This window comes from Phyllobates terribilis, unplaced genomic scaffold (genome assembly GCF_046119375.1).
Source record: "Phyllobates terribilis strain yellow unplaced genomic scaffold, ASM4611937v1 Scaffold_9__5_contigs__length_417890890, whole genome shotgun sequence".
Taxonomy (NCBI): Eukaryota; Metazoa; Chordata; class Amphibia; order Anura; family Dendrobatidae; genus Phyllobates; species Phyllobates terribilis.
In genome coordinates this window covers 113,108,112-113,133,751 of record NW_027362769.1, presented here as the reverse complement: position 1 = coordinate 113,133,751, position 25,640 = coordinate 113,108,112, and the positions used below count along the sequence as shown (strand labels likewise).

Sequence of the window (25,640 nt, the reverse complement as noted above, 5' to 3'; positions counted from 1 at the left end):
CCCACTACTGTGACATCACTGTGCACATTCCTCACTGCTGTGGCATCACCGTGCATATTGTCCACTACTGTGGCATCACCGTGCACATTGTCCACTACAGTGACATCACTGTGCACATTCCTCACTACTGTGACATCACTGTGCACATTCCCCACTACTGTGACATCACTGTGCACATTCCCCACTACTGTGACATCACCGTGCACATTGTCCACTACTGTGACATCACCGTGCACATTACCCACCACTGTGACATCACTGTACACATTCCCCACTACTGTGACATCACCGTGCATATTGTCCACTACTGTGGCATCACTGTGCACATTCCCCACTACTGTGACATCACGAAGCACATTCCCCACTATTGTGACATCACTGTGCACATTCCCCACCACTGTGACATCACTGTGCACATTCCCCACTACTGTGACATCACTGTGCACATTCCTCACTACTGTGACATCACCGTGCACATTGTCCACTACTGTGACATCACCGTGCACATTGTCCACTACAGTGACATCACTGTGCACATTCCTCACTACTGTGACATCACTGTGCACATTCCCCACTACTGTGACATCACTGAGCACATTCCCCACTACTGTGACATCACTAACCATATTCCCCACTATTGTGACATCACTGAGCACATTTCTCTTTACTGTCACATCACTGAGCACATTCCCCACTACTGTGACATCACTAAGCATATTCCCCACTACTGTGACGTCACTGTGCACATTCCCCACTACTGTGACATTACTGTGCACATTACCCACTACTGTGACATCACAGTGCACGTTGTCCACTACTGTGGCATCACTGTGCACATTCCCCACTACTGTGACATTACCGTGCATATTGTCCACTACTGTGGCATCACTGTGCACATAACCCACTACTGTGACATCACTGTGCATATTGTCCACTACTGTGACATCACTGTGCACATTCCTCACTACTGTGACATCACCGTTCATATTCCCCACTACTGTGACATCACCGTGCATATTGTCCACTACTGTGACATCGCTGTGCACATTCCCCACTACTGTGATATCACTGTGCACATTCCCCACTACTGTGACATCACCATGCACATTGTTCACTAATGTGACATCACTGTGCACATTCCCCACTACTGTGACATCACCGTACACATTGTTCACTACTGTGACATCACTGTGCACATTCCCCACCACTGTGACATCACTGTGCACATCCCCACTACTGTGACATCACCGTGCATATTGTCCACTACTGTGGCATCACTGTGCACACTCCCCACTACTGTGACATCAGTAAGCATATTCCCCACTACTGTGACATCACTGTGCACATTCCCCACTACTGTGACATCACTGTGCACATCCCCACTGCAGTGACATCACTGTGCACATTCCATACTACTGTGACATCACCGTGCACATTGTCCACTACTGTGACATCACTGAGCATATTCCCCACTTCAGTGACATCACTGTGCAGATTCCTCACTACTGTGATGTTACTGTGCACATTCCCCACTTTTGTGACATCACTGTGCACATTCCCCACTACTGTGACATCACTGAGCATATTCCCCACCACTGTGACATCACTGTGCACATTCCCCACTACTGTGACATCACTGTGCACATTCCTCACTACTGTGACATCACCGTGCACATTGTCCCCTACTGTGGTATCACTGTGCACATTCCCCACTACTGTGACATCACTGTGCACATTCCTCACTACTTTGACTTTACCGTGCACATTGTCCCCTACTGTGACATTGCCGTGCATATTGTCCACTACTGTGGCATCACTGTGCACACTCCCAACTACTGTGACATCACTGAGCACATTCCCCACTACTGTGACATCACTAAACATATTTCCCACTACTGTGACATCACTGTGCACATTGCTCTTTACTGTCACATCACTGAGCACATTCCCCACTACTGTGACATCACTAAGCATATTCCCCACTACTGTGACATCACTGTGCACATTCACCACTACTGTGACATCACTTTGCACATTCCCCACTATTGTGACATAACCGTGCACATTGTCCACGACTGTGACATCACTGAGCACATTCCCCACTACTGTGACATCACTAAGCATATTACCCACTACTGTGACATCACTGTGCACATTTCTCTTTACTGTCACATCACTGAGGACATTCCCCACTACTGTGACATCACTAAGTATATTCCCCACTACTGTGACATCACTGTGCACATTCCCCACTACTGTGACATCACTGTGCACATTCCCCACTACTGTGACATCACTGTGCACATTCCCCACTACTGTGACATCACTGTGCCCATTCCCTCTACTGTGACATCACCGTGCACATTGTCCACGACTGTGACATCACTGAGCACATTCCCCACTACTGTGACATCACTAAGCATATTCCCCACTACTGTGACATCACTGTGCACATTTCTCTCTACTATCACATCACTGAGCACATTCCCCACTACTGTGAAATCACTGTGCACATTCCCCACTACTGTGACATCACCGTGCACATTCCCCACTACTGTGACATCACCGTGCACATTCCCCACTACTGTGACATCACCGTGCACATTCCCCACTAGTGTGACATCACCGTGCACTTTCCCCACTACTGTGACATCACCGTGCATATTATCCACTACTGTGGCATCACTGTGCACATTCCCCACTACTGTGGCATCACTGTTCACATTCCCCACTACTATGACATCACTGTGCACATTCCTCACTACTGTGACATCACCGTGCACATTCCTCACTACTGTGACAACACCGTGCACATTGTCCACTACAGTGACATCACTGTGCACATTCCTCACTACTGTGACATCACTGTGCACATTCCCCACCACTGTGACATCACTGTGCACATTCCCCACTACTGTGACATCACCGTGCACATTGTCCCCTACTGTGACATCACCGTGCATATTGTCCACTACTGTGGCATCACTGTGCACATTCCTCACTACTGTGCCATCACTATGCACATTCCCCACTACTGTGACATCACTGTGCACATTCCCTACTACTGTGACTTCACTAAGGATATTCCCCACTACTGTGACATTACTGTGCAGATTCCCCACTACTGTGACATCACTGAGCACATTCCCCACTACTGTGACATCATTAAGCATATTCCCCACTACTGTGACATCACTGTGCACATTTCTCTTTACTGTCACATCACTGAGCACATTCCCCACTACTGTGACATCACTAAGCATATTCCCCACTACTGTGACATCACTGTGCACATTCCCCACTACTGTGACATCACTGTGCACATTCCCCACTACTGTGACATCACCATGCACATTGTCCACGACTGTGACATCACTGAGCACATTCCCCACAACTGTGACATCATTAAGCATATTCCCCACTACTGTGACATCACTGTGCACATTTCTCTCTACTATCACATCACTGAGCACATTCCCCACTACTGTGACATCACTAAGCTTATTCCCCACTACTGTGACATCACTGTGCACATTCCCCAGTACTGTGACATCACTGTGCTCATTCCCCACTACTGTGACATCACCGTGCACATTCCCCACAACTGTGATTTCACCGTGCACATTCCCCACTACTGTGACATCACCGTGCATATTGTCCACTACTGTGGCATCACTGTGCACATTCCCAACTACTGTGACATCACTGTGCACATTCCTCACTACTGTGACATCACCGTGCACATTCCCCACTACTGTGACATCACCGTGCATATTGTCCACTACTGTGGCATCACTGTGCACATTCCCCACTACTGTGACATCACTGTGCACATTCCTCACTACTGTGACATCACCGTGCACATTCCCCACTACTGTGACATCACCGTGCATATTGTCCACTACTGTGGCATCACTGTGCACATTCCCCACTACTGTGACATCACTGTGCACATTCCTCACTACTGTGACATCACCGTGCAAATTCCCCACTACTGTGACATCACCGTGCATATTGTCCACTACTGTGGCATCACTGTGCACATTCCCAACTATTGTGACATCACTGTGCACATTCCCCACTATTGTGACATCACTGAGCACAGTCCCCACTACTGTGACATCACTAAGCTTATTCCCCACTACTGTGACATCACTGTGCACATTCCCCAGTACTGTGACATCACTGTGCTCATTCCCCACTACTGTGACATCACCGTGCACATTACCCACAACTGTGACTTCACCGTGCACATTCCCCACTACTGTGACATCACTGTGCACATTCCTCACTACTGTGACATCACCGTGCACATTCCCCACTACTGTGACATCACCGTGCATATTGTCCACTAATGTGGCATCACTGTGCACATTCCCCACTATTGTGACATCACTGTGCACATTTCCCACTATTGTGACATCACTGTGCACATTCCCCACTACTGTGACATCACCGTGCACATTGTCCACTACTGTGACATCACCGTGCACATTCCCCACCACTGTGACATCACTGTACACATTCCCCACTACTGTGACATCACCGTGCATATTGTCCACTACTGTGGCATCACTGTGCACATTCCCCACTACTGTGACATCACTGTGCACATTCCCCACTACTGTGACATCACTGTGCACTTTCCCCACCACTGTGACATCACTGTGCTCATTCCCCACTATTGTGACATCACTGAGCACATTTCTCTTTACTGTCACATCACTGAGCACATTCCCCACTACTGTGACATCACTAAGCATATTCCCCACTACTGTGACGTCACTGTGCACATTCCCCACTACTGTGACATTACTGTGCACATTCCCCACTACTGTGACATCACCGTGCACATTGTCCACTACTGTGACATCACTGAGCATATTCCCCACCACTGTGACATCACTGTGCACATTACCCACTACTGTGACATCACCTTGCATGTTGTCCACTACTGTGGCATCACTGTGCACATTCCCCACTACTGTGACATCACCGTGCATATTGTCCACTACTGTGGCATCACTGTGCATATTGTCCACTACTGTGACATCACTGTGCACATTCCTCACTACTGTGACATCACTGTACACATTGTTCACTACTGTGACATCACTGTGCACATTCCCCACCACTGTGACATCACTGTGCACATCCCCACTACTGTGACATCACCGTGCATATTGTCCACTACTGTGGCATCACTGTGCACACTCCCCACTACTGTGACATCAGTAAGCATATTCCCCACTACTGTGACATCACTGTGCACATTCCCCACTACTGTGGCGTCACTGTGCACATTCCCCACTACTGTGACATCACTGTGCACATTCCTCACTGCTGTGGCATCACCGTGCATATTGTCCACTACTGTGGCATCACTGTGCATGTTCCCCACTATTGTGACATCACTGTGCACATTCCCCACTATTGTGACATCACTGTGCACATTCCCCACTACTGTGACATCACCGTGCACATTGTCCACTACTGTGACATCACCGTGCACATTACCCACCACTGTGACATCACTGTACACATTCCCCACTACTGTGACATCACCGTGCATATTGTCCACTACTGTGGCATCACTGTGCACATTCCCCACTACTGTGACATCACGAAGCATATTCCCCACTATTGTGACATCACTGTGCACATTCCCCACCACTGTGACATCACTGTGCACATTCCCCACTACTGTGACATCACTGTGCACATTCCTCACTACTGTGACATTACCGTGCACATTGTCCCCTACTGTGACATCACCTTACATATTGTCCACTTCTGTGGCATCACTCTGCACATTCCCCACTACTGTGACATCACTGTGCACATTCCTCACTACTGTGACATCACCGTGCACATTGTCCACTACTGTGACATCACCGTGCACATTGTCCACTACAGTGACATCACTGAGCACATTCCCCACTACTGTGACATCACTGAGCACATTCCCCACTACTGTGACATCACTGAGCACATTCCCCACTACTGTGACATCACTAACCATATTCCCCACTATTGTGACATCACTGAGCACATTTCTCTTTACTGTCACATCACTGAGCACATTCCCCACTACTGTGACATCACTAAGCATATTCCCCACTACTGTGACGTCACTGTGCACATTCCCCACTACTGTGACATTACTGTGCACATTACCCACTACTGTGACATCACAGTGCACGTTGTCCACTACTGTGGCATCACTGTGCACATTCCCCACTACTGTGACATCACCGTGCATATTGTCCACTACTGTGGCATCACTGTGCACATAACCCACTACTGTGACATCACTGTGCATATTGTCCACTACTGTGACATCACTGTGCACATTCCTCACTACTGTGACATCACCGTTCATATTCCCCACTACTGTGACATCACCGTGCATATTGTCCACTACTGTGACATCGCTGTGCACATTCCCCACTACTGTGATATCACTGTGCACATTCCCCACTACTGTGACATCACCATGCACATTGTTCACTAATGTGACATCACTGTGCACATTCCCCACTACTGTGACATCAACGTACACATTGTTCACTACTGTGACATCACTGTGCACATTCCCCACCACTGTGACATCACTGTGCACATCCCCACTACTGTGACATCACCGTGCATATTGTCCACTACTGTGGCATCACTGTGCACACTCCCCTCTACTGTGACATCAGTAAGCATATTCCCCACTACTGTGACATCACCGTGCACATTCCCCACTACTGTGACATCACCGTGCACATTCCCCACTACTGTGACATCACCGTGCACATTCCCCACTAGTGTGACATCACCGTGCACTTTCCCCACTACTGTGACATCACCGTGCACTTTCCCCACTACTGTGGCATCACCGTGCACTTTCCCCACTACTGTGGCATCACTGTGCACATTCCTCACTACTGTGACATCACTGTGCACATTCCTCACTACTGTGACATCACCGTGCAAATTCCCCACTACTGTGACATCACCTTGCATATTGTCCACTACTGTGGCATCACTGTGCACATTCCCCACTATTGTGACATCACTGTGCACATTCCCCACTATTGTGACATCACTGTGCACATTCCCCACTACTGTGACATCACCGTGCACATTCCCCACAACTGTGACATCACTGTGCAAACTCCCCACTACTGTGACATCACCGTGCATATTGTCCACTACTGTGGCATCACTGTGCAAATTCCCCACTGCTGTGACATCACTAAGCATATTCCCCACTACTGTGACATCACTGTGCACATTCCCCACTACTGTGTCATCACTGTGCACATTCCCCACTACTGTGTCATCACTGTGCACATTCCCCAATATTGTGACATCACTGTGCACATTCCCCACTACTATGACATCACCGTGCACATTGTCCACTACTGTGACATCACTGTGCACATTCCCCACCACTGTGAAATCACTGTGCACATTCCCCACTACTGTGACATCACCGTGCACATTCCCCACTACTGTGGCATCACTGTGCACATTCCCCACTACTGTGGCATCACTGTTCACATTCCCCACTACTATGACATCACTGTGCACATTCCTCACTACTGTGACATCACCGTGCACATTCCTCACTACTGTGACATCACTGTGCACATTCCCCACCACTGTGACATCACTGTGCACATTCCCCACTACTGTGACATCACCGTGCACATTGTCCCCTACTGTGACATCACCGTGCATATTGTCCACTACTGTGGCATCACTGTGCACATTCCTCACTACTGTGCCATCACTATGCACATTCCCCACTACTGTGACATCACTGTGCACATTCCCTACTACTGTGACTTCACTGAGCACATTCCCCACTACTGTGACATCACTAAGCATATTCCCCACTACTGTGACATCACTGAGCACATTCCCCACTACTGTGACATCACTGAGCACATTCCCCACTACTGTGACATCACTGTGCACATTCCCCACTACTGTGACATCACTGTGCACATTCCCCACTACTGTGACATCACTGTGCACATTCCCCACTACTGTGACATCACCGTGCACATTGTCCACGACTGTGACATCACTGAGCACATTCCCCACTACTGTGACATCACTAAGCATATTCCCCACTACTGTGACATCACTGTGCACATTTCTCTCTACTATCACATCACTGAGCACATTCCCCACTACTGTGACATCACTAAGCTTATTCCCCACTACTGTGACATCACTGTGCACATTCCCCAGTACTGTGACATCACTGTGCTCATTCCCCACTACTGTGACATCACCGTGCACATTCCCCACAACTGTGACTTCACTGTGCACATTCCCCACTACTGTGACATCACCGTGCATATTGTCCACTACTGTGGCATCACTGTGCACATTCCCCACTACTGTGACATCACTGTGCACATTCCCCACTACTGTGACATCACCGTGCACATTCCCCACTACTGTGACATCACCGTGCATATTGTCCACTACTGTGGCATCACTGTGCACATTCCCCACTACTGTGACATCACTGTGCACATTCCTCACTACTGTGACATCACCGTGCAAATTCCCCACTACTGTGACATCACCGTGCATATTGTCCACTATTGTGGCATCACTGTGCACATTCCCCACTATTGTGACATCACTGTGCACATTCCCCACTATTGTGACATCACTGTGCACATTCCCCACTACTGTGACATCACCGTGCACATTGTCCACTACTGTGACATAACCGTGCACATTCCCCCAACTGTGACATCACTGTGCAAACTCCCCACTACTGTGACATCACCGTGCATATTGTCCACTACTGTGGCATCACTGTGCAAATTCCCCACTGCTGTGACATCACTAAGCATATTCCCCACTGCTGTGACATCACTGTGCACATTCCCCACTACTGTGACATCACTGTGCACATTCCCCACTACTGTGACATCACTGTGCACATTCCCCACTTCTGTGTCATCACTGTGCACATTCCCCACTTCTGTGTCATCACTGTGCACATTCCCCAATATTGTGACATCACTGTGCACATTCCCCACTACTATGACATCACCGTGCACATTGTCCACTACTGTGACATCACTGTGCACATTCCCCACCACTGTGACATCACTGTGCACATTCCCCACTACTGTGACATCACCGTGCATATTATCCACTACTGTGGCATCACTGTGCACATTCCCCACTACTGTGGCATCACTGTTCACATTCCCCACTACTATGACATCACTGTGCACATTCCTCACTACTGTGACATCACCGTGCACATTCCTCACTACTGTGACAACACCGTGCACATTGTCCACTACAGTGACATCACTGTGCACATTCCTCACTACTGTGACATCACTGTGCACATTCCCCACCACTGTGACATCACTGTGCACATTCCCCACTACTGTGACATCACCGTGCACATTGTCCCCTACTGTGACATCACCGTGCATATTGTCCACTACTGTGGCATCACTGTGCACATTCCTCACTACTGTGCCATCACTGTGCACATTCCCTACTACTGTGACATCACTGTGCACATTCCCTACTACTGTGACTTCACTGAGCACATTCCCCACTCCTGTGACATCACTAAGCATATTCCCCACTACTGTGACATTACTGTGCACATTCCCCACTACTGAGACATCACTGAGCACATTCCCCACTACTGTGACATCACTAAGCATATTCTCCACTACTGTGACATCACTGTGCACATTTCTCTTTACTGTCACATCACTGAGCACATTCCCCACTACTGTGACATCACTAAGCATATTCCCCACTACTGTGACATCACTGTGCACATTCCCCACTACTGTGACATCACTGTGCACATTCCCCACTACTGTGACATCACCATGCACATTGTCCACGACTGTGACATCACTGAGCACATTCCCCACTACTGTGACATCACTAAGCATATTCCCCACTACTGTGACATCACTGTGCACATTTCTCTCTACTATCACATCACTGAGCACATTCCCCACTACTGTGACATCACTAAGCTTATTCCCCACTACTGTGACATCACTGTGCACATTCCCCAGTACTGTGACATCACTGTGCTCATTCCCCACTACTGTGACATCACCGTGCACATTCCCCACAACTGTGACTTCACCGTGCACATTCCCCACTACTGTGACATCACCGTGCATATTGTCCACTACTGTGGCATCACTGTGCACATTCCCCACTACTGTGACATCACTGTGCACATTCCTCACTACTGTGACATCACCGTGCACATTCCCCACTACTGTGACATCACCGTGCATATTGTCCACTAATGTGGCATCACTGTGCACATTCCCCACTATTGTGACATCACTGTGCACATTCCCCACTATTGTGACATCACTGTGCACATTTCCTACTATTCTGACATCACTGTGCACATTCCCCACTACTGTGACATCACCGTGCACATTGTCCACTACTGTGACATCACCGTGCACATTCCCCACCACTGTGACATCACTGTACACATTCCCCACTACTGTGACATCACCGTGCATATTGTCCACTACTGTGGCATCACTGTGCACATTCCCCACTACTGTGACATCACGAAGCATATTCCCCACTACTGTGACATCACTGTGCACATTCCCCACTACTGTGACATCACTGTGCACATTCCCCACTACTGTGACATCACTGTGCACATTCCCCACTACTGTGACATCACTGTGCACTTTCCCCACCACTGTGACATCACTGTGCTCATTCCCCACTATTGTGACATCACTGAGCACATTTCTCTTTACTGTCACATCACTGAGCACATTCCCCACTACTGTGACATCACTAAGCATATTCCCCACTACTGTGACGTCACTGTGCACATTCCCCACTACTGTGACATTACTGTGCACATTCCCCACTATTGTGACATCACCGTGCACATTGTCCACTACTGTAACATCACTGAGCATATTCCCCACCACTGTGACATCACTGTGCACATTACCCACTACTGTGACATCACCTTGCATGTTGTCCACTACTGTGGCATCACTGTGCACATTCCCCAGTACTGTGACATCACCGTGCATATTGTCCACTACTGTGGCATCACTGTGCATATTGTCCACTACTGTGACATCACTGTGCACATTGTTCACTACTGTGACATCACTGTACACATTGTTCACTACTGTGACATCACTGTGCACATTCCCCACCACTGTGACATCACTGTGCACATCCCCACTACTGTGACATCACCGTGCATATTGTCCACTACTGTGACATCACTGTGCACACTCCACACTACTGTGACATCAGTAAGCATATTCCCCACTACTGTGACATCACTGTGCATATTGTCCACTACTGTGGCATCGCTGTGCACATTCCACACTACTGTGACATCACTGCACATTCCCCACTACTGTGACATCACCGTGCACATTGTTCACTACTGTGACATCACTGTGCACATTCCCCACTACTGTGACATCACCGTACACATTGTTCACTACTGTGACATCACTGTGCACATTCCCCACCAGTGTGACATCATTGTGCACATCCCCACTACTGTGACATCACCGTGCATATTGTCCACTACTGTGGCATCACTGTGCACACTCCCCACTACTGTGACATCAGTAAGCATATTCCCCACTACTGTGGCGTCACTGTGCACATTCCCCACTACTGTGGCGTCACTGTGCACATTCCCCACTAATGTGACATCACTGTGCACATTCCTCACTGCTGTGGCATCACCGTGCACATTCCCCACTATTGTGACATCACTGTGCACATTCCCCACTATTGTGACATCACTGTGCACATTGTCCACTACTGTGACATCACCGTGCACATTGTCCACTACTGTGACATCACCGTGCACATTCCCCACCACTGTGACATCACTGTACACATTCCCCACTACTGTGACATCACCGTGCATATTGTCCACTACTGTGGCATCACTGTGCACATTCCCCACTACTGTGACATCACGAAGCATATTCCCCACTATTGTGACATCACTGTGCACATTCCCCACCACTGTGACATCACTGTGCACATTCCCCACTACTGTGACATCACTGTGCACATTCCTCACTACTGTGACATTACCGTGCACATTGTCCCCTACTGTGACATCACCATGCATATTGTCCACTTCTGTGGCATCACTCTGCACATTCCCCACTACTGTGACATCACTGTGCACATTGTCCACTACTGTGACATCACCGTGCACATTGTCCACTACTGTGACATCACCGTGCACATTGTCCACTACAGTGACATCACTGTGCACATTCCCCACTACTGTGACATCACTGTGCACATTCCCCACTACTGTGACATCACTGAGCACATTCCCCACTACTGTGACATCACTAACCATATTCCCCACTATTGTGACATCACTGAGCACATTTCTCTTTACTGTCACATCACTGAGCACATTCCCCACTACTGTGACATCACTAAGCACATTCCCCACTACTGTGACGTCACTGTGCACATTCCCCACTACTGTGACATTACTGTGCACATTACCCACTACTGTGACATCACCGTGCACGTTGTCCACTACTGTGGCATCACTGTGCACATTCCCCACTACTGTGACATCACCTTGCATATTGTCCACTACTGTGGCATCACTGTGCACATAACCCACTACTGTGACATCACTGTGCATATTGGCCACTACTGTGACATCACTGTGCACATTTCTCACTACTGTGACATCACCATGCATATTGTCCACTACTGTGACATCGCTGTGCACATTCCCCACTACTGTGACATCACTGTGCACATTCCCCACTACTGTGACATCACCATGCACATTGTTCACTAATGTGACATCACTGTGCACATTCCCCACTACTGTGACATCACCGTACACATTGTTCACTACTGTGACATCACTGTGCACATTCCCCACCACTGTGACATCACTGTGCACATCCCCACTACTGTGACATCACCGTGCATATTGTCCACTACTGTGGCATCACTGTGCACACTCCCCACTACTGTGACATCAGTAAGCATATTCCCCACTACTGTGACATCACTGTGCACATTCCCCACTACTGTGACATCACTGTGCACATTCCACACTACTGTGACATCACTGTGCACATTCCACACTACTGTGACATCACCGTGCACATTCCCCACTACTGTGATATCACCGTGCACATTGTCCACTACTGTGACATCACTGAGCATATTCCCCACTTCAGTGACATCGCTGTGCACATTCCTCACTACTGTGATGTTACTGTGCACATTCCCCACTATTGTGACATCACTGTGCACATTCCCCACTACTGTGACATCACTGAGCATATTCCCCACCACTGTGATATCACTGTGCACATTCCCCACTACTGTGACATCACTGTGCACATTCCTCACTACTGTGACATCACCGTGCACATTGTCCTCTACTGTGGTATCACTGTGCACATTCCTCACTACTTTGACTTTACCGTGCACATTGTCCCCTACTGTGACATCACCGTGCATATTGTCCACTACTGTGGCATCACTGTGCACACTCCCCACTACTGTGACATCAGTAAGCATATTCCCCACTACTGTGACATCACTGTGCATATTGTCCACTACTGTGGCATCGCTGTGCACATTCCCCACTACTGTGACATCACTGTGCACATTCCCCACTACTGTGACATCACCGTGCACATTGTTCACTACTGTGACATCACTGTGCACATTCCCCACTACTGTGACATCACCGTACACATTGTTCACTACTGTGACATCACTGTGCACATTCCCCACTACTGTGACATCACTGAGCACATTCCCCACTACTGTGACATCACTAACCATATTCCCCACTATTGTGACATCACTGAGCACATTTCTCTTTACTGTCACATCACTGAGCACATTCCCCACTACTGTGACATCACTAAGCATATTCCCCACTACTGTGACGTCACTGTGCACATTCCCCACTACTGTGACATTACTGTGCACATTACCCACTACTGTGACATCACCGTGCACATTGTCCTCTACTGTGACATCACTGAGCATATTCCCCACTTCAGTGACATCACTGTGCACATTCCTCACTACTGTGATGTTACTGTGCACATTCCTCACTACTGTGATGTTACTGTGCACATTCCCCACTATTGTGACATCACTGTGCACATTCCCCACTACTGTGACATCACTGAGCATATTCCCCACCACTGTGACATCACTGTGCACATTCCCCACTACTGTGACATCACTGTGCACATTCCTCACTACTGTGACATCACCGTGCACATTGTCCCCTACTGTGGTATCACTGTGCACATTCCCCACTACTGTGACATCACTGTGCACATTCCTCACTACTTTGACTTTACCGTGCACATTGTCCCCTACTGTGACATCACCTTGCATATTGTCCACTACTGTGGCATCACTGTGCACACTCCCCACTACTGTGACATCAGTAAGCATATTCCCCACTACTGTGACATCACTGTGCATATTGTCCACTACTGTGGCATCGCTGTGCACATTCCCCACTACTGTGACATCACTGTGCACATTCCCCACTACTGTGACATCACCGTGCACATTGTTCACTACTGTGACATCACTGTGCACATTCCCCACTACTGTGACATCACCGTACACATTGTTCACTACTGTGACATCACTGTGCACACTCCCCACTACTGTGACATCAGTAAGCATATTCCCCACTACTGTGGCGTCACTGTGCACATTCCCCACTACTGTGGCGTCACTGTGCACATTCCCCACTACTGTGACATCACTGTGCACATTCCTCACTACTGTGACATCACTGAGCATATTCCCCACCACTGTGACATCACTGTGCACATTCCCCACTACTGTGACATCACTGTGCACATTCCTCACTACTGTGACATCACCGTGCACATTGTCCCCTACTGTGGTTTCACTGTGCACATTCCCCACTACTGTGACATCACTGTGCACATTCCTCACTACTTTGAGTTTACCGTGCACATTGTCCCCTACTGTGACATCTCCGTGCATATTGTCCGCTACTGTGGCGTCACTGTGCACATTCCCCACTACTGTGACATCACTGTGCACATTCCCCACTACTGTGACATCACTGTGCACATTCCTCACTACTGTGACATCACCGTGCACATTGTCCACTACTGTGACATCACCGTGCACATTGTCCACTACAGTGACATCACTGTGCACATTCCTCACTACTATGACATCACTGTGCACATTCCCCACTACTGTGACATCACTGAGCACATTCCCCACTACTGTGACATCACTGTGCACATTTCTCTTTACTGTCACATCACTGAGCACATTCCCCACTACTGTGACATCACTGTGCACATTCCCCACTACTGTGACATCACTGTGCACATTCCCCACTTCTGTGACATCACCGTTCTCATTGTCCACTACTGTGACATCACTGAGCATATTCCCCACCACTGTGACATCACTGTGCACATTACCCTCTACGGTGACATCACCGTGCATATTGTCCACTACTATGGCATCACTGTGCACATTCCCCACTACTGTGACATCACCGTGCATATTGTCCACTACTGTGGCATCACTGTGCACATTCCCCACTACTGTGACATCACCGTGCACATTCCTCACTACTGTGACATCACTGTGCACATTCCTCACTACTGTGACATCATCGTGCATATTCCCCACTACTGTGACATCACCGTGCATATTGTCCACTACTGTGACATCACTGTGCACATTCCCCACTACTGTGACATCACCGTGCATATTGTGCACTACTGTGGCATCACTGTGCACATTCCCCACTACTGTGACATCACTGTGCACATTCCTCACTACTCTGACATCACCGTGCACATTGTCCACTACTGTGACATTACCTTGCATATTGTCCACTACTGTGACATCACCGTGCATATTGTCCACTACTGTGGCATCACTGTGCACATTCCCCACTACTGTGACATCACTGTGCACATTCGCCACTACTGTGACATCACTGTGTAGATAGAATGGGGCCCCGTCTTGAATGGAGCAGAGGTGCTAATGCACAACCTACCCACCATTCATTGTCTTTGGGACCACCAGAAATAGCTGTTGCTATAGTCCCCCTTCTCCGGCAGTCCCAAAGACAATGAAATGTAAGGAGGGTGATCGTGCACAACTCCGCTCCAATCAAGACATGCCTCTGTAGAGCCCCACTCTTGGGATCACTGGAGATACCTTGCTATTTTAGGAGTAATTCTATAAGTTAGTTATCCCCTTACTGTGACATTACTATGTATACTTCTCTATGCTGTGACATCACTGTGTTCACAACAAAAGTAGTCCATGCTCTAAATATAAAGGGGAATTGATCAAATACTTGAGTATGCTGCAGCATAAAAATAACACATTTTAGCGACTTTTAGCATTTTTGTGCCAGTTTCGCCTCTTTTCTCAACAGTCCGAGGGGCATGGATAAGCTCGGCCTGATAGAAAGTGATGTAAATTCTAGCAGAAATGTATCACAGCTCATGACTAGAGCACGTTTTATCCTTGATTCTGTATAATACAGTTTGTTAATATGATTGGGTGCACGGTCCTTAGAAGCAGACCACCTAGCTCCCCCAGTAATAATCAAAAAATCAATCAAGGAGGAACAGAACTTCTCTGGAAGGTGTTGATTATACTTCATAAATTTTAGTTTCCCAGTGAAAATTTCTCTAGATTCAAACAGAGCACTCACCACACAAAGACTAAAATTACTGCATTGTTTTGGTTTCTTTATTGCATAATTAACACCTTCCGCAGTGCCATTCCTTCTTAGTTGATTTTTGGAGTACATTTTATGATTCTAGCGCAGAAAGAGGTACTAAGTTCATTAAAGGGAATCTGTCATCCAATCTGGGGGCAACATAAAGTAACGAGAGAGCCTGATTCCAGTGATGTGTCACTTACTGTGCTGCTTGCTGTGGTTTTTTTTGTTATTTTTTAATAAAATCACTATTTTATCAGTAGTAGATTATCATGAGAGTACTAGTAAACCTGATGCCATGTAGTCCTCCATATTAGCTGTGTATAACCCCACCCACACCAGTGATTGGCAGCTTTCTGCACAGTGTATACAGAAATCTGCCAATCAGTGGTGTGGGCGGGGTTATATAGAGCTCAGCATTCTGAGAACTGCTAGACCTGCAGCCATGGGCGTACCCACCGTGGGGCAGAGGGGGGCACCTGCCCCCCCTAGAAGCAGGACCGCACACCAGGGCTGGGGTCAGCACCCGGGCAAATGCCGGGGCCCTGAGCAGGCGGGGGGGCCCCTCACCGTCGGGCACCCGGCGCGCTATGGGACCCGTGAGCGGAGGAGAGCGGTGTCAGCGCCCGCTCCCCCCCCGCTTGCTCAGGGCCCCGGCAGCTGGCACAATACTTAACCCTCCCCGTCCCTCCGCAGCAGCTCCTGCATCCTCCGCGGCTGCTGCACTGTGACGTCTCAGGTCAGAGGGCGCGGTGACGTCTTTACACTGCGCTCTCTCCTGAGCAGTCACAACGCAGAGCGGGATGAGGCCGGCGACGCTGGAGTCCGGAGCAGCGGCAGTAGGTGAGTATTTTATTTTATTTTTTTTTATTGTATGGAGGCCTGTGGCAGTATAAGGGAGGGGTGTGTGTGACATCCTGCATGGGGCATTATATGGGAGTGGAGGTGTGTGACATCCTGCATGGGGCATTATAAGGGAGGGGGGGTGACATCCTGCATGGGGCATTATATGGGAGGGGAGGTGTGTGATATCCTGCATGGGGCATTATAAGGGAGGGGGGGTGACATCCTGCATGGGGCATTATAAGGGGCGGTGACATCCTACATGGGGCATTATATGGGGGGGAACAGCCTGCGTGGGGCATTATGTGGGGGGGAACAGCCTGCGTGGGGCATTATGTGGGGGGAACAGCCTGCGTGGGGCATTATATGTGGGGAACAGCCTGCATGAAGCGTTATATGGGGGCCAGTATTCTGTATGGAGTGTTATATGGGGGCCAGTATCCTGCATGGAGCGTTATATGGGGGCCAGTTTCCTGCATGGAGCGTTATATGGGGGCCAGTATTCTGTATGGAGCATTTTATGGGGGCCAGTATCCTGTATGGAGCGTTATATGGGGGCCAGTATTCCGTATGGAGCGTTATATGGGGGCCAGTATCCTGTATGGAGCGTTATATGGGGGCCAGTATTCCGTATGGAGCGTTATATGGGGGCCAGTATTCTGTATGGAGCATTTTATGGGGGCCAGTATTCTGTATGGAGCAGTATATGGGGGCCAGTATCCTGTATGGAGCGTAATATGGGGGCCAGTATTCTGTATGGAGCGTTATATGGGGGCCAGTATTCTGTATGGAGCATTATATGGGGGTCAGTATCCTGTATGGAGCGTTATATGGGGGCCAGTATTCTGTATGGAGTGTTATATGGGGGTCAGTATCCTGTATGGAGTGTTATATGGGGGCCAGTATTTTGTATTGGGCATTATATGGGGGCCAGTATTCTGTATGGAGCATTATATGGGGGCCAGTATCCTGTATGGAGCATTTTATGGGGGCCAGTATACTGTGTGGAGCGATTCGCTGGTTTCTGAGCTCTTGTGGAATTTACAATAGATATCACTCTTGTAATGTAAGAAGTGAAATCTTCGGCATTGTACTATATATATATTTCTCTTCGGTATCTCTGCATCATGAATCGTGGTATGTGTTAAAGGGGCCCACTGAGACTCTTTCGCCCAGGGCCCACAAAAACCTGGAGCCGGCCCTGCCGCACACACTCTTAGATCACCGGCGGTCGCGGCCAGCGAAAGTTCCCTCTGCGTCCGGCCGCAGGTGACTGCTCTGCACCCGGCGGCCGGAACTGCGCAGTGTCACTGCATGGGGTCCGGCCGGGATTACCTTTAACGCACACACTGAGTGACACAGCACGCCGCATGTCACCTGATCAGGATCCTGACTCCTGAGGCGTGCTGACGTAGCACGCTGCCTGCCTCCCCTGTTTCCTGTCTCTGAGAATCCCGCCGGAGCGGAGCGCTTGTCCTGTTACTGTGGGCCGGCTGCCAGTGACTGTGGCAGCCAGCCAGTGTAAATTACACAATACACTCACTCACTGTGTAATTATTGAAATTTGGAAGGGCCTGGGCCTTGGGAGTAGGAACCGGTCCAGACCTGGAGAAAGGACAGGTGGTTAAAGACATTGAAGTGGCTGCACTTTTTGAGGAGGCTAATATTTTTTTTCCCTGCAACAAGGCACGCACTCTTCATTTTAAGTGCTTTCCCGTCCACCACAGCTATTGTTGAACGATCTTTCAGTACCCTTCGAAGGGTAAAGACCTGGCTCAGAAGTACAATGGGAGAGGACAGACTGACTGGATTGTGTTTGATGAGCGTCCATCGGAAATTCTTCAAGGAAAATCAGGACTGGATTGAAACTAAAGTTTTGAACAAGTTTTCTTCAAACCCAAGAAAAATGATAATGTAATTAGAATAAAAATTAAAATTTTTTGCAAGCAAATAATTGTAATAACTAATAAAGCACTTCTATAATTACATATAATTTTCTTAAAATTTTCATTTCATTCACGTTTTTCGTTTTAAAATTTTACAACCTGAACGACCATGGCTTGCCCCCCCCCCCCTAGTTTTGATCCTCGGTACGCCCATGCCTGCAGCAGATGAAACGGGGAATTTATCAAAACTACAGCAAGCAGCCCAGTAAGTGATACATTGCTGAAATCAGGGTATCTGCCCCTATTTCAGATGAGGAAGCTAAAATCTGGTGACAGAATCCTTTTAAGAGGGAATTTGTCACATTTTACTCCAGCGGACTTTTGATCAAGAGTGGTGTAGAAAATGCCATAGTCTCGGCAGAGGAAACAGAAGACTATCTGGGCATGCTGGGACTTGTAATTGCTGAGTAGATGGAGAGCCACAGTAGATGAGTATATGACCATAATTTCAGAAATTAACGTATGTCACTACAGAATTTTTTTAGGAGGACAGAAAACTAACGTTTTCACTAATGACGAGCATTGATTTAAACAGTTTAACGCGATGATGTCTCAGAAATGAAAGGATATATTAACTGTTATTTGTCTTTTCTCGTCTCTTCTTGCAGGTTATGTGACTGGCTGTCATAGAGTTTTCTCTCCATCAATCAATCATATCTACTTACACAGGCAGTTAAACATTCAACAAAGGAGATGTTTCTTTTTCCGGAGACAAAGAAGCTTCGCTTATAGTATAGTTTGGCCAGGTACAGTTTCCCTGGCTCATCCAATTCCCGAGGTAACTGTAATTTCTACTATCTGATTCTTTTCCCAGTCAATATAAAGGTTGACTGCACTACTGATCAAGTACATTCATCTACTGACAGCCAAGAGCTGAAATCCCGGTCAAATCCTACACAACGGAGCCGCATGTATTCAGCTCCCAGCCGGATAGTGTTATGAAGAATAGGTAATCAGTGCATAGGTGAGCCGGCATCAAGACAGGTAGTTACAGGCAATCTGTCCAATGATGCCGACATCGGCAGGTGGGCATCAACTCCGAGGAAGTGGCCGGCAAACTTGTAAAAATGTGCCATAATGTTAGTAAATGATTTAAGTAAATAAGATGTTTTTATGGTCGATATCCAACCTGCTCCTTTCGTCATTAGACAGACTGGTGAGAATGTGATGAGTGTCTATTGAAGTCGATGTGGTTACCTTTGAAGAAAAACATAAGCTGCTATAATAAGGGTTTTTGTTTGTTTTTTTCTCTCCTTTTTTATGTAACCATTACTATCTTTCAGTACTGGAAACAAAACAAAAAAAAAACCCACAGCCTGCTTGTGATAATAATACATCTTGTGTGATATACCGCTGGCAGCAGGCGCTGCAATTCACCTAACGTAGCAGCAAGAGCTCTGGGATTCAGCATCTTGAAAAGTTCCTCTCGAAAAAGTTATATGATAGGCAGAGAACGGCCTGTTTATACATGTATACAGATATGCTATATTATTTCAAGGTATTAAAGGGAATCTCTCAGCAGGTTTTTGCTATTTAATCTGAGAGCAACATAATGTAGGGGAAGATACCCTGATTTCAGGGATGTGTCACTTATTAGACTGTGGGATGTAGTTTCAATAAAATCATCATTTTATCAGCAGGAGATTATCACTGCAGGACTAGGTGTCATGTGCAGACAAGTCAGGCTAATCTGTGTAGTCACGCCCCCACCACTGATTGGAAGCTTGCTGATAGTGTACACATGAAGTTGCCAATCAGGGGTGTAGATGGGATTATACACACAAGCCTCAGCTTTTGCCCATAGGCAAATTAATTGTATCTATACAGTAACCTTGCTGTTATTATATTCTTAATAAAATCCTCCCCTAGACAGAATTTTTGAGTTAATAGAGTCCGAATCCTATTAGCCAGGATCTGAATGGACATTGTGTTATGATCCATTTCTCCTGTGGTGGCGCTGCAGGGAAATTCACCACTTACTGCTGGGTTCATCAGCCGATCATTGGGGGGTCCCAGCAGAGCGATACCTAATGATCAGCCTAATGTCAAGGGACCTTTCTCATAGATGGCAACCCCATTAAAGTCTTAGTATAGTGGGGACCTAATTGCCATAAGGCTGGCAGAATTATTTTTTTTATGCTTCCCTCCTACTTTCTTAAAAAGTAATCGCAATTTTAATTTTCTTTTTACTTAAATCAATAGTACAAGTGAAAATAAGAAACTTCAATGACTCTGTTCAAAAGTACAACTCATGCCACAAAAAACAAGCCCTCATATGGCTATATTGCTATTGCTTCCTATGTACATCACCATGGAATCAATGGCGTTATATAATTAAATAATAATAATATTGACGGAAATATAAAAAAAGTTATGGCTCTTGAAAGAAGGGGAGGAGAAAACGATAAAGAAGGAAAATGGCCCCGGGGTGAAGGGGTTAATCACGTGATATCATAGACCTAAAGGAAAAGAGAAGAATTAGCTGGGTAGAAAGGCAAAATGAGCAATTGTAAGTGCACAGTGCTATATAATATGATGACTACAATATATTAAGAGGATAAAAACTTTAATGGGAGGAGGAGTGGTTCTTTAATAATCTATGGAGACGGGAGAGGGAGGAGCTAGAAGAAAGACACAGACATTCTTGAATCGACAGTTACACTTCTCTATAGAACTTTATGAGCACCAACTGTCCTCTCCTAGCTCAGTAATGAGAAAATCCAGTGTTATTGAATACAGATTTTACCCATGAATTGAGAGTGAAAGATCAAAAGAAGAAGATTTTTCTTTTTAAGATCTATTACAAAGTTGCTGATTATCACATGTACTATTGATGTATGAAATAAACATTAAAAGTCACTCTTAAAAAGATGTTTTCAAGAGAAGATGCTCTGACATGTCAGTTGTACATATATGTATAGAAATTGCAACAATGTTTCATAGACTTCTTTCCAAGATTTGTGAGTTCTGGAGTAACTGTGAGATGTTACGCAGCCATTACAGCAGTACCAATGTTTGGAATATTGTGGACCTGCTCTGTTCTTGAAAAAAACTGACCTCACACGGACAACACTGGACCAGTGTAATTTGATAAGGCTGTTAAGATGACCGTTTATACACAGGGACAAATGTTCATTTGAAAAATATCACAGCACGCTCCAGTGTCTTCTGTATATCAGATGAGATTTTTTTAAATAAATGCATGCAATTTTTGGCTAAGTAAAAACATTTTTTGCAGTTGGGTTTCATTAAAAGTTTAGTTTTATTCACTCTATATATTCTATGCTTCACTGTCTATTGCTGCCTGCAAAAAAAGAGTTATCTGAGAATCCATCAGGGAGCTTATTCTGGAGTGTTTACACATCTCATATTTCTTCTTCTGAGCTCCTCTCTGCTGATTTATGACCACATGAAAGTTGGGCTGACATTTGTGGTTATAAATCAGCTTAGAGCTGCTCAAAAGAAGAAAGATAAGAGTTATAAACTTTTAGTCAGAACAAGCTAAATGATGGGTTTTCAGTTAACTCATTGTGCAGACAGCAATAGAAAGTGTAACACAGAGGCTATAGAAAGCAAATAGTGCAAACTTTGTAAAGGGAATTTTTTACCAGTTTTTTCTACCCCACATGAGAGCAGCATAATGTAAAGGGAGAAACCCTGATTCAAGCGATGTATCACTTGTTGGGCTGCTTGCTGCAGTTTTGCGAAAATCTGTTTTATCTGCTCTAGATCTGTCAGTTCTCTAAATGCTCAGCTTTTTATAACCCCGCCCACACCACTGATTGGAAGCTTTCTGCCTATGCATAGTGAAGCTTCCAATCAGTGGTGGGGGGCGCGGTAATACATAGCTCACAGATACCTGGCAGCAAGGTAGTCCTCTAATTTAAAAAAAAAAACAGTAAATTTTGTCAAAACTACAGCAAGCAGCCCAGTAAGTGACACATCCCTGGAATCAGGGTCTCTGTCTCTACATTATGCTACTCTCACATTAGGTGATAAAAATCAGGTGACAAATTCCCTTTAATGAAATCCAATTGCAAAGCTGATGTTTAGACAACGAAACATTCATTTAAGTAAAAAAAAAATGAAAAATAACAATTACTAAGTTGTACTTATCCTTTCATGGTTCTTACAAAAGGAGGGCATACACGCTTGTCATAGGCACTATGATACAAAAATGTTATAGTACTGACACTTATCTGAATTATCTGTGGGATAGGAGTTGGCATAAACTTCTCAAATTAGTAATTTTATTACATGATATGTGCAGTAGAAGATAATATTAATTTCTGCCACTTTGACTGCTGATAAGTTACTTATCACAAGCAGGAAGGTTTCCTTAAAAAAAAGGGGATCCTGAGGATGACAAATCTGAATAAAGAAAAGGCACAATACATTGAAATAATAACCAAAGTCTGACTCAATGCTTGCTACTTTTAGAATGTATCATACAATTATTTGTTGCACTTGTATCAGTCTATTGTAGAAATGTAAGATGATGTTTTTCCAACTAGAAAGTGAGAAACCTGTTCCTGTCTCGTGACATGAAGCTGTTACTTAAGGAAATATGTTTTAGGAAATTTGTGGCAGTGTCCATTTTTCTTGTCCCGCTGCGCGCAGTTCACAGGCTGTGTAAGTTTCTTGTAATAAGCAATGTTAAGTTCAAAAGGGCAGTGGAAGGAACAGTGAAGAAGCCTTGAGGGTTTGCTTGGTGGCTCATGAAGGTCACTCTCCGAACTCAAAGGGCAAGTTGCCATGAAGCAGGAGGGACCGTCTGAGAAAATGATCCCATTGTCATGCTCTTTTCTGATCTTCATTTCCAATCCTCTTCCTCCAAGCATATAATGAAGCCAGACTATGTGACGACAGGCATTGTGCCTGACTGGGGAGACTTCATTGAAATTAAGGACGAAGATCAGATTCAAGGGCTTCGTCAGGCTTGTCAACTAGCCCGTCATATTTTACTGACGGCTGGAAGAACTTTAAAGGTAATGGGGTGTAAGCATCGAGGGGACAAATATAAATCCGATTGTTAGATGCAGATCTTTTTAGAATGTAAAGAATGTATAGAAAGTAATCACAAAATATTAATCCGATGTCCTATTAATGGTGGAGTTTATACATACAAATATAACTACAGTATAAATCAGACTCCCAGTGGTGCCATTTGTAGTGCTAGCATACCAAAACTACAGGAGTGAAAGAGTTAAAAACTTCCCGTGGTAGTATAAAGACCCTATAAGCCTGGCTTTCTGAAAGTCTATGCTGAGCAGGTAAGATTATTTTAATAGTCTTACTATAAATGTCAAATTGTGCCTAAATCTGAACCTGATTTGGCTATAGACGTTCCAATTAAATTGTTGTCTGTGTGCCAAAACTTTAAAGGGAACCTCATGGTGCCTGAACCACAGGCAGCATGAATCATAGATTGGTTGCACAATCAGGATAGGGGTAGCAGTCCTTAAGAAAAGGGATAACTTTCAATTCTGGTATAACCCCTTTTGTATTCCATAATGTTTCACATTCCTTTTGTCCCTAGGTGGCACTGTTCTGATGTCACTATACAAAATCTTATATGGCTAAATTGGTTTGTTAGTACAGCACACGGTTTTTCACTCTTTTATTATTTACAATAAAGTTACGTATACATTGAAAGATTACAGAACAGGGATAATCATTTAAAGGGGTTCTCCTGTTACAACAAATTATCACCTATACACAGAATAGGTGATAACTTGCTGATCGGTGCGGTACTGACTGCTGGGATCTGCACCGATCAGCACCTCATGGAATTTTTTATCCCCTATAGGGCCGTTTTATTCCTGTTACAAGATGGCTTGGCAGGTCATATGTCTGCATGCCACTCCATTCATTTCTTATTGGACTGCTAGAAAAAAAACAATCACTGTGCTCAGTAGCCACATAAGGAATGAATGAAGCGGCCATTGAGTATGTGCACTGTCGCCCCATGGGGAATGAATGGAGCTGTGATCAAGGATGCGCACTGCCGTCCTATAGTGAATTAATGGAGCTGTGGTTGGGCATTCGCACTGTCG

The 25,640-nt window shown here is 46.3% G+C and overlaps 1 protein-coding gene across 3 annotated transcripts in view; it reads left to right on the top strand.

The window, feature by feature from the left end:
- Positions 1 to 25,640, top strand: part of METAP1D (methionyl aminopeptidase type 1D, mitochondrial) — a 285,693-nt gene that overhangs the window by 190,635 nt on the left and 69,418 nt on the right. For 2 of the 3 annotated variants that reach the window (XM_073646945.1, XM_073646943.1), the window contains 2 exons: positions 20,193 to 20,362; positions 24,423 to 24,572. In XM_073646945.1, coding sequence (XP_073503046.1) covers positions 20,193 to 20,362; positions 24,423 to 24,572 — 320 coding nt within the window. The remainder of the gene's footprint in view (positions 1 to 20,192; positions 20,363 to 24,422; positions 24,573 to 25,640) is intronic. The other variant, XM_073646946.1, reaches the window with a different exon arrangement.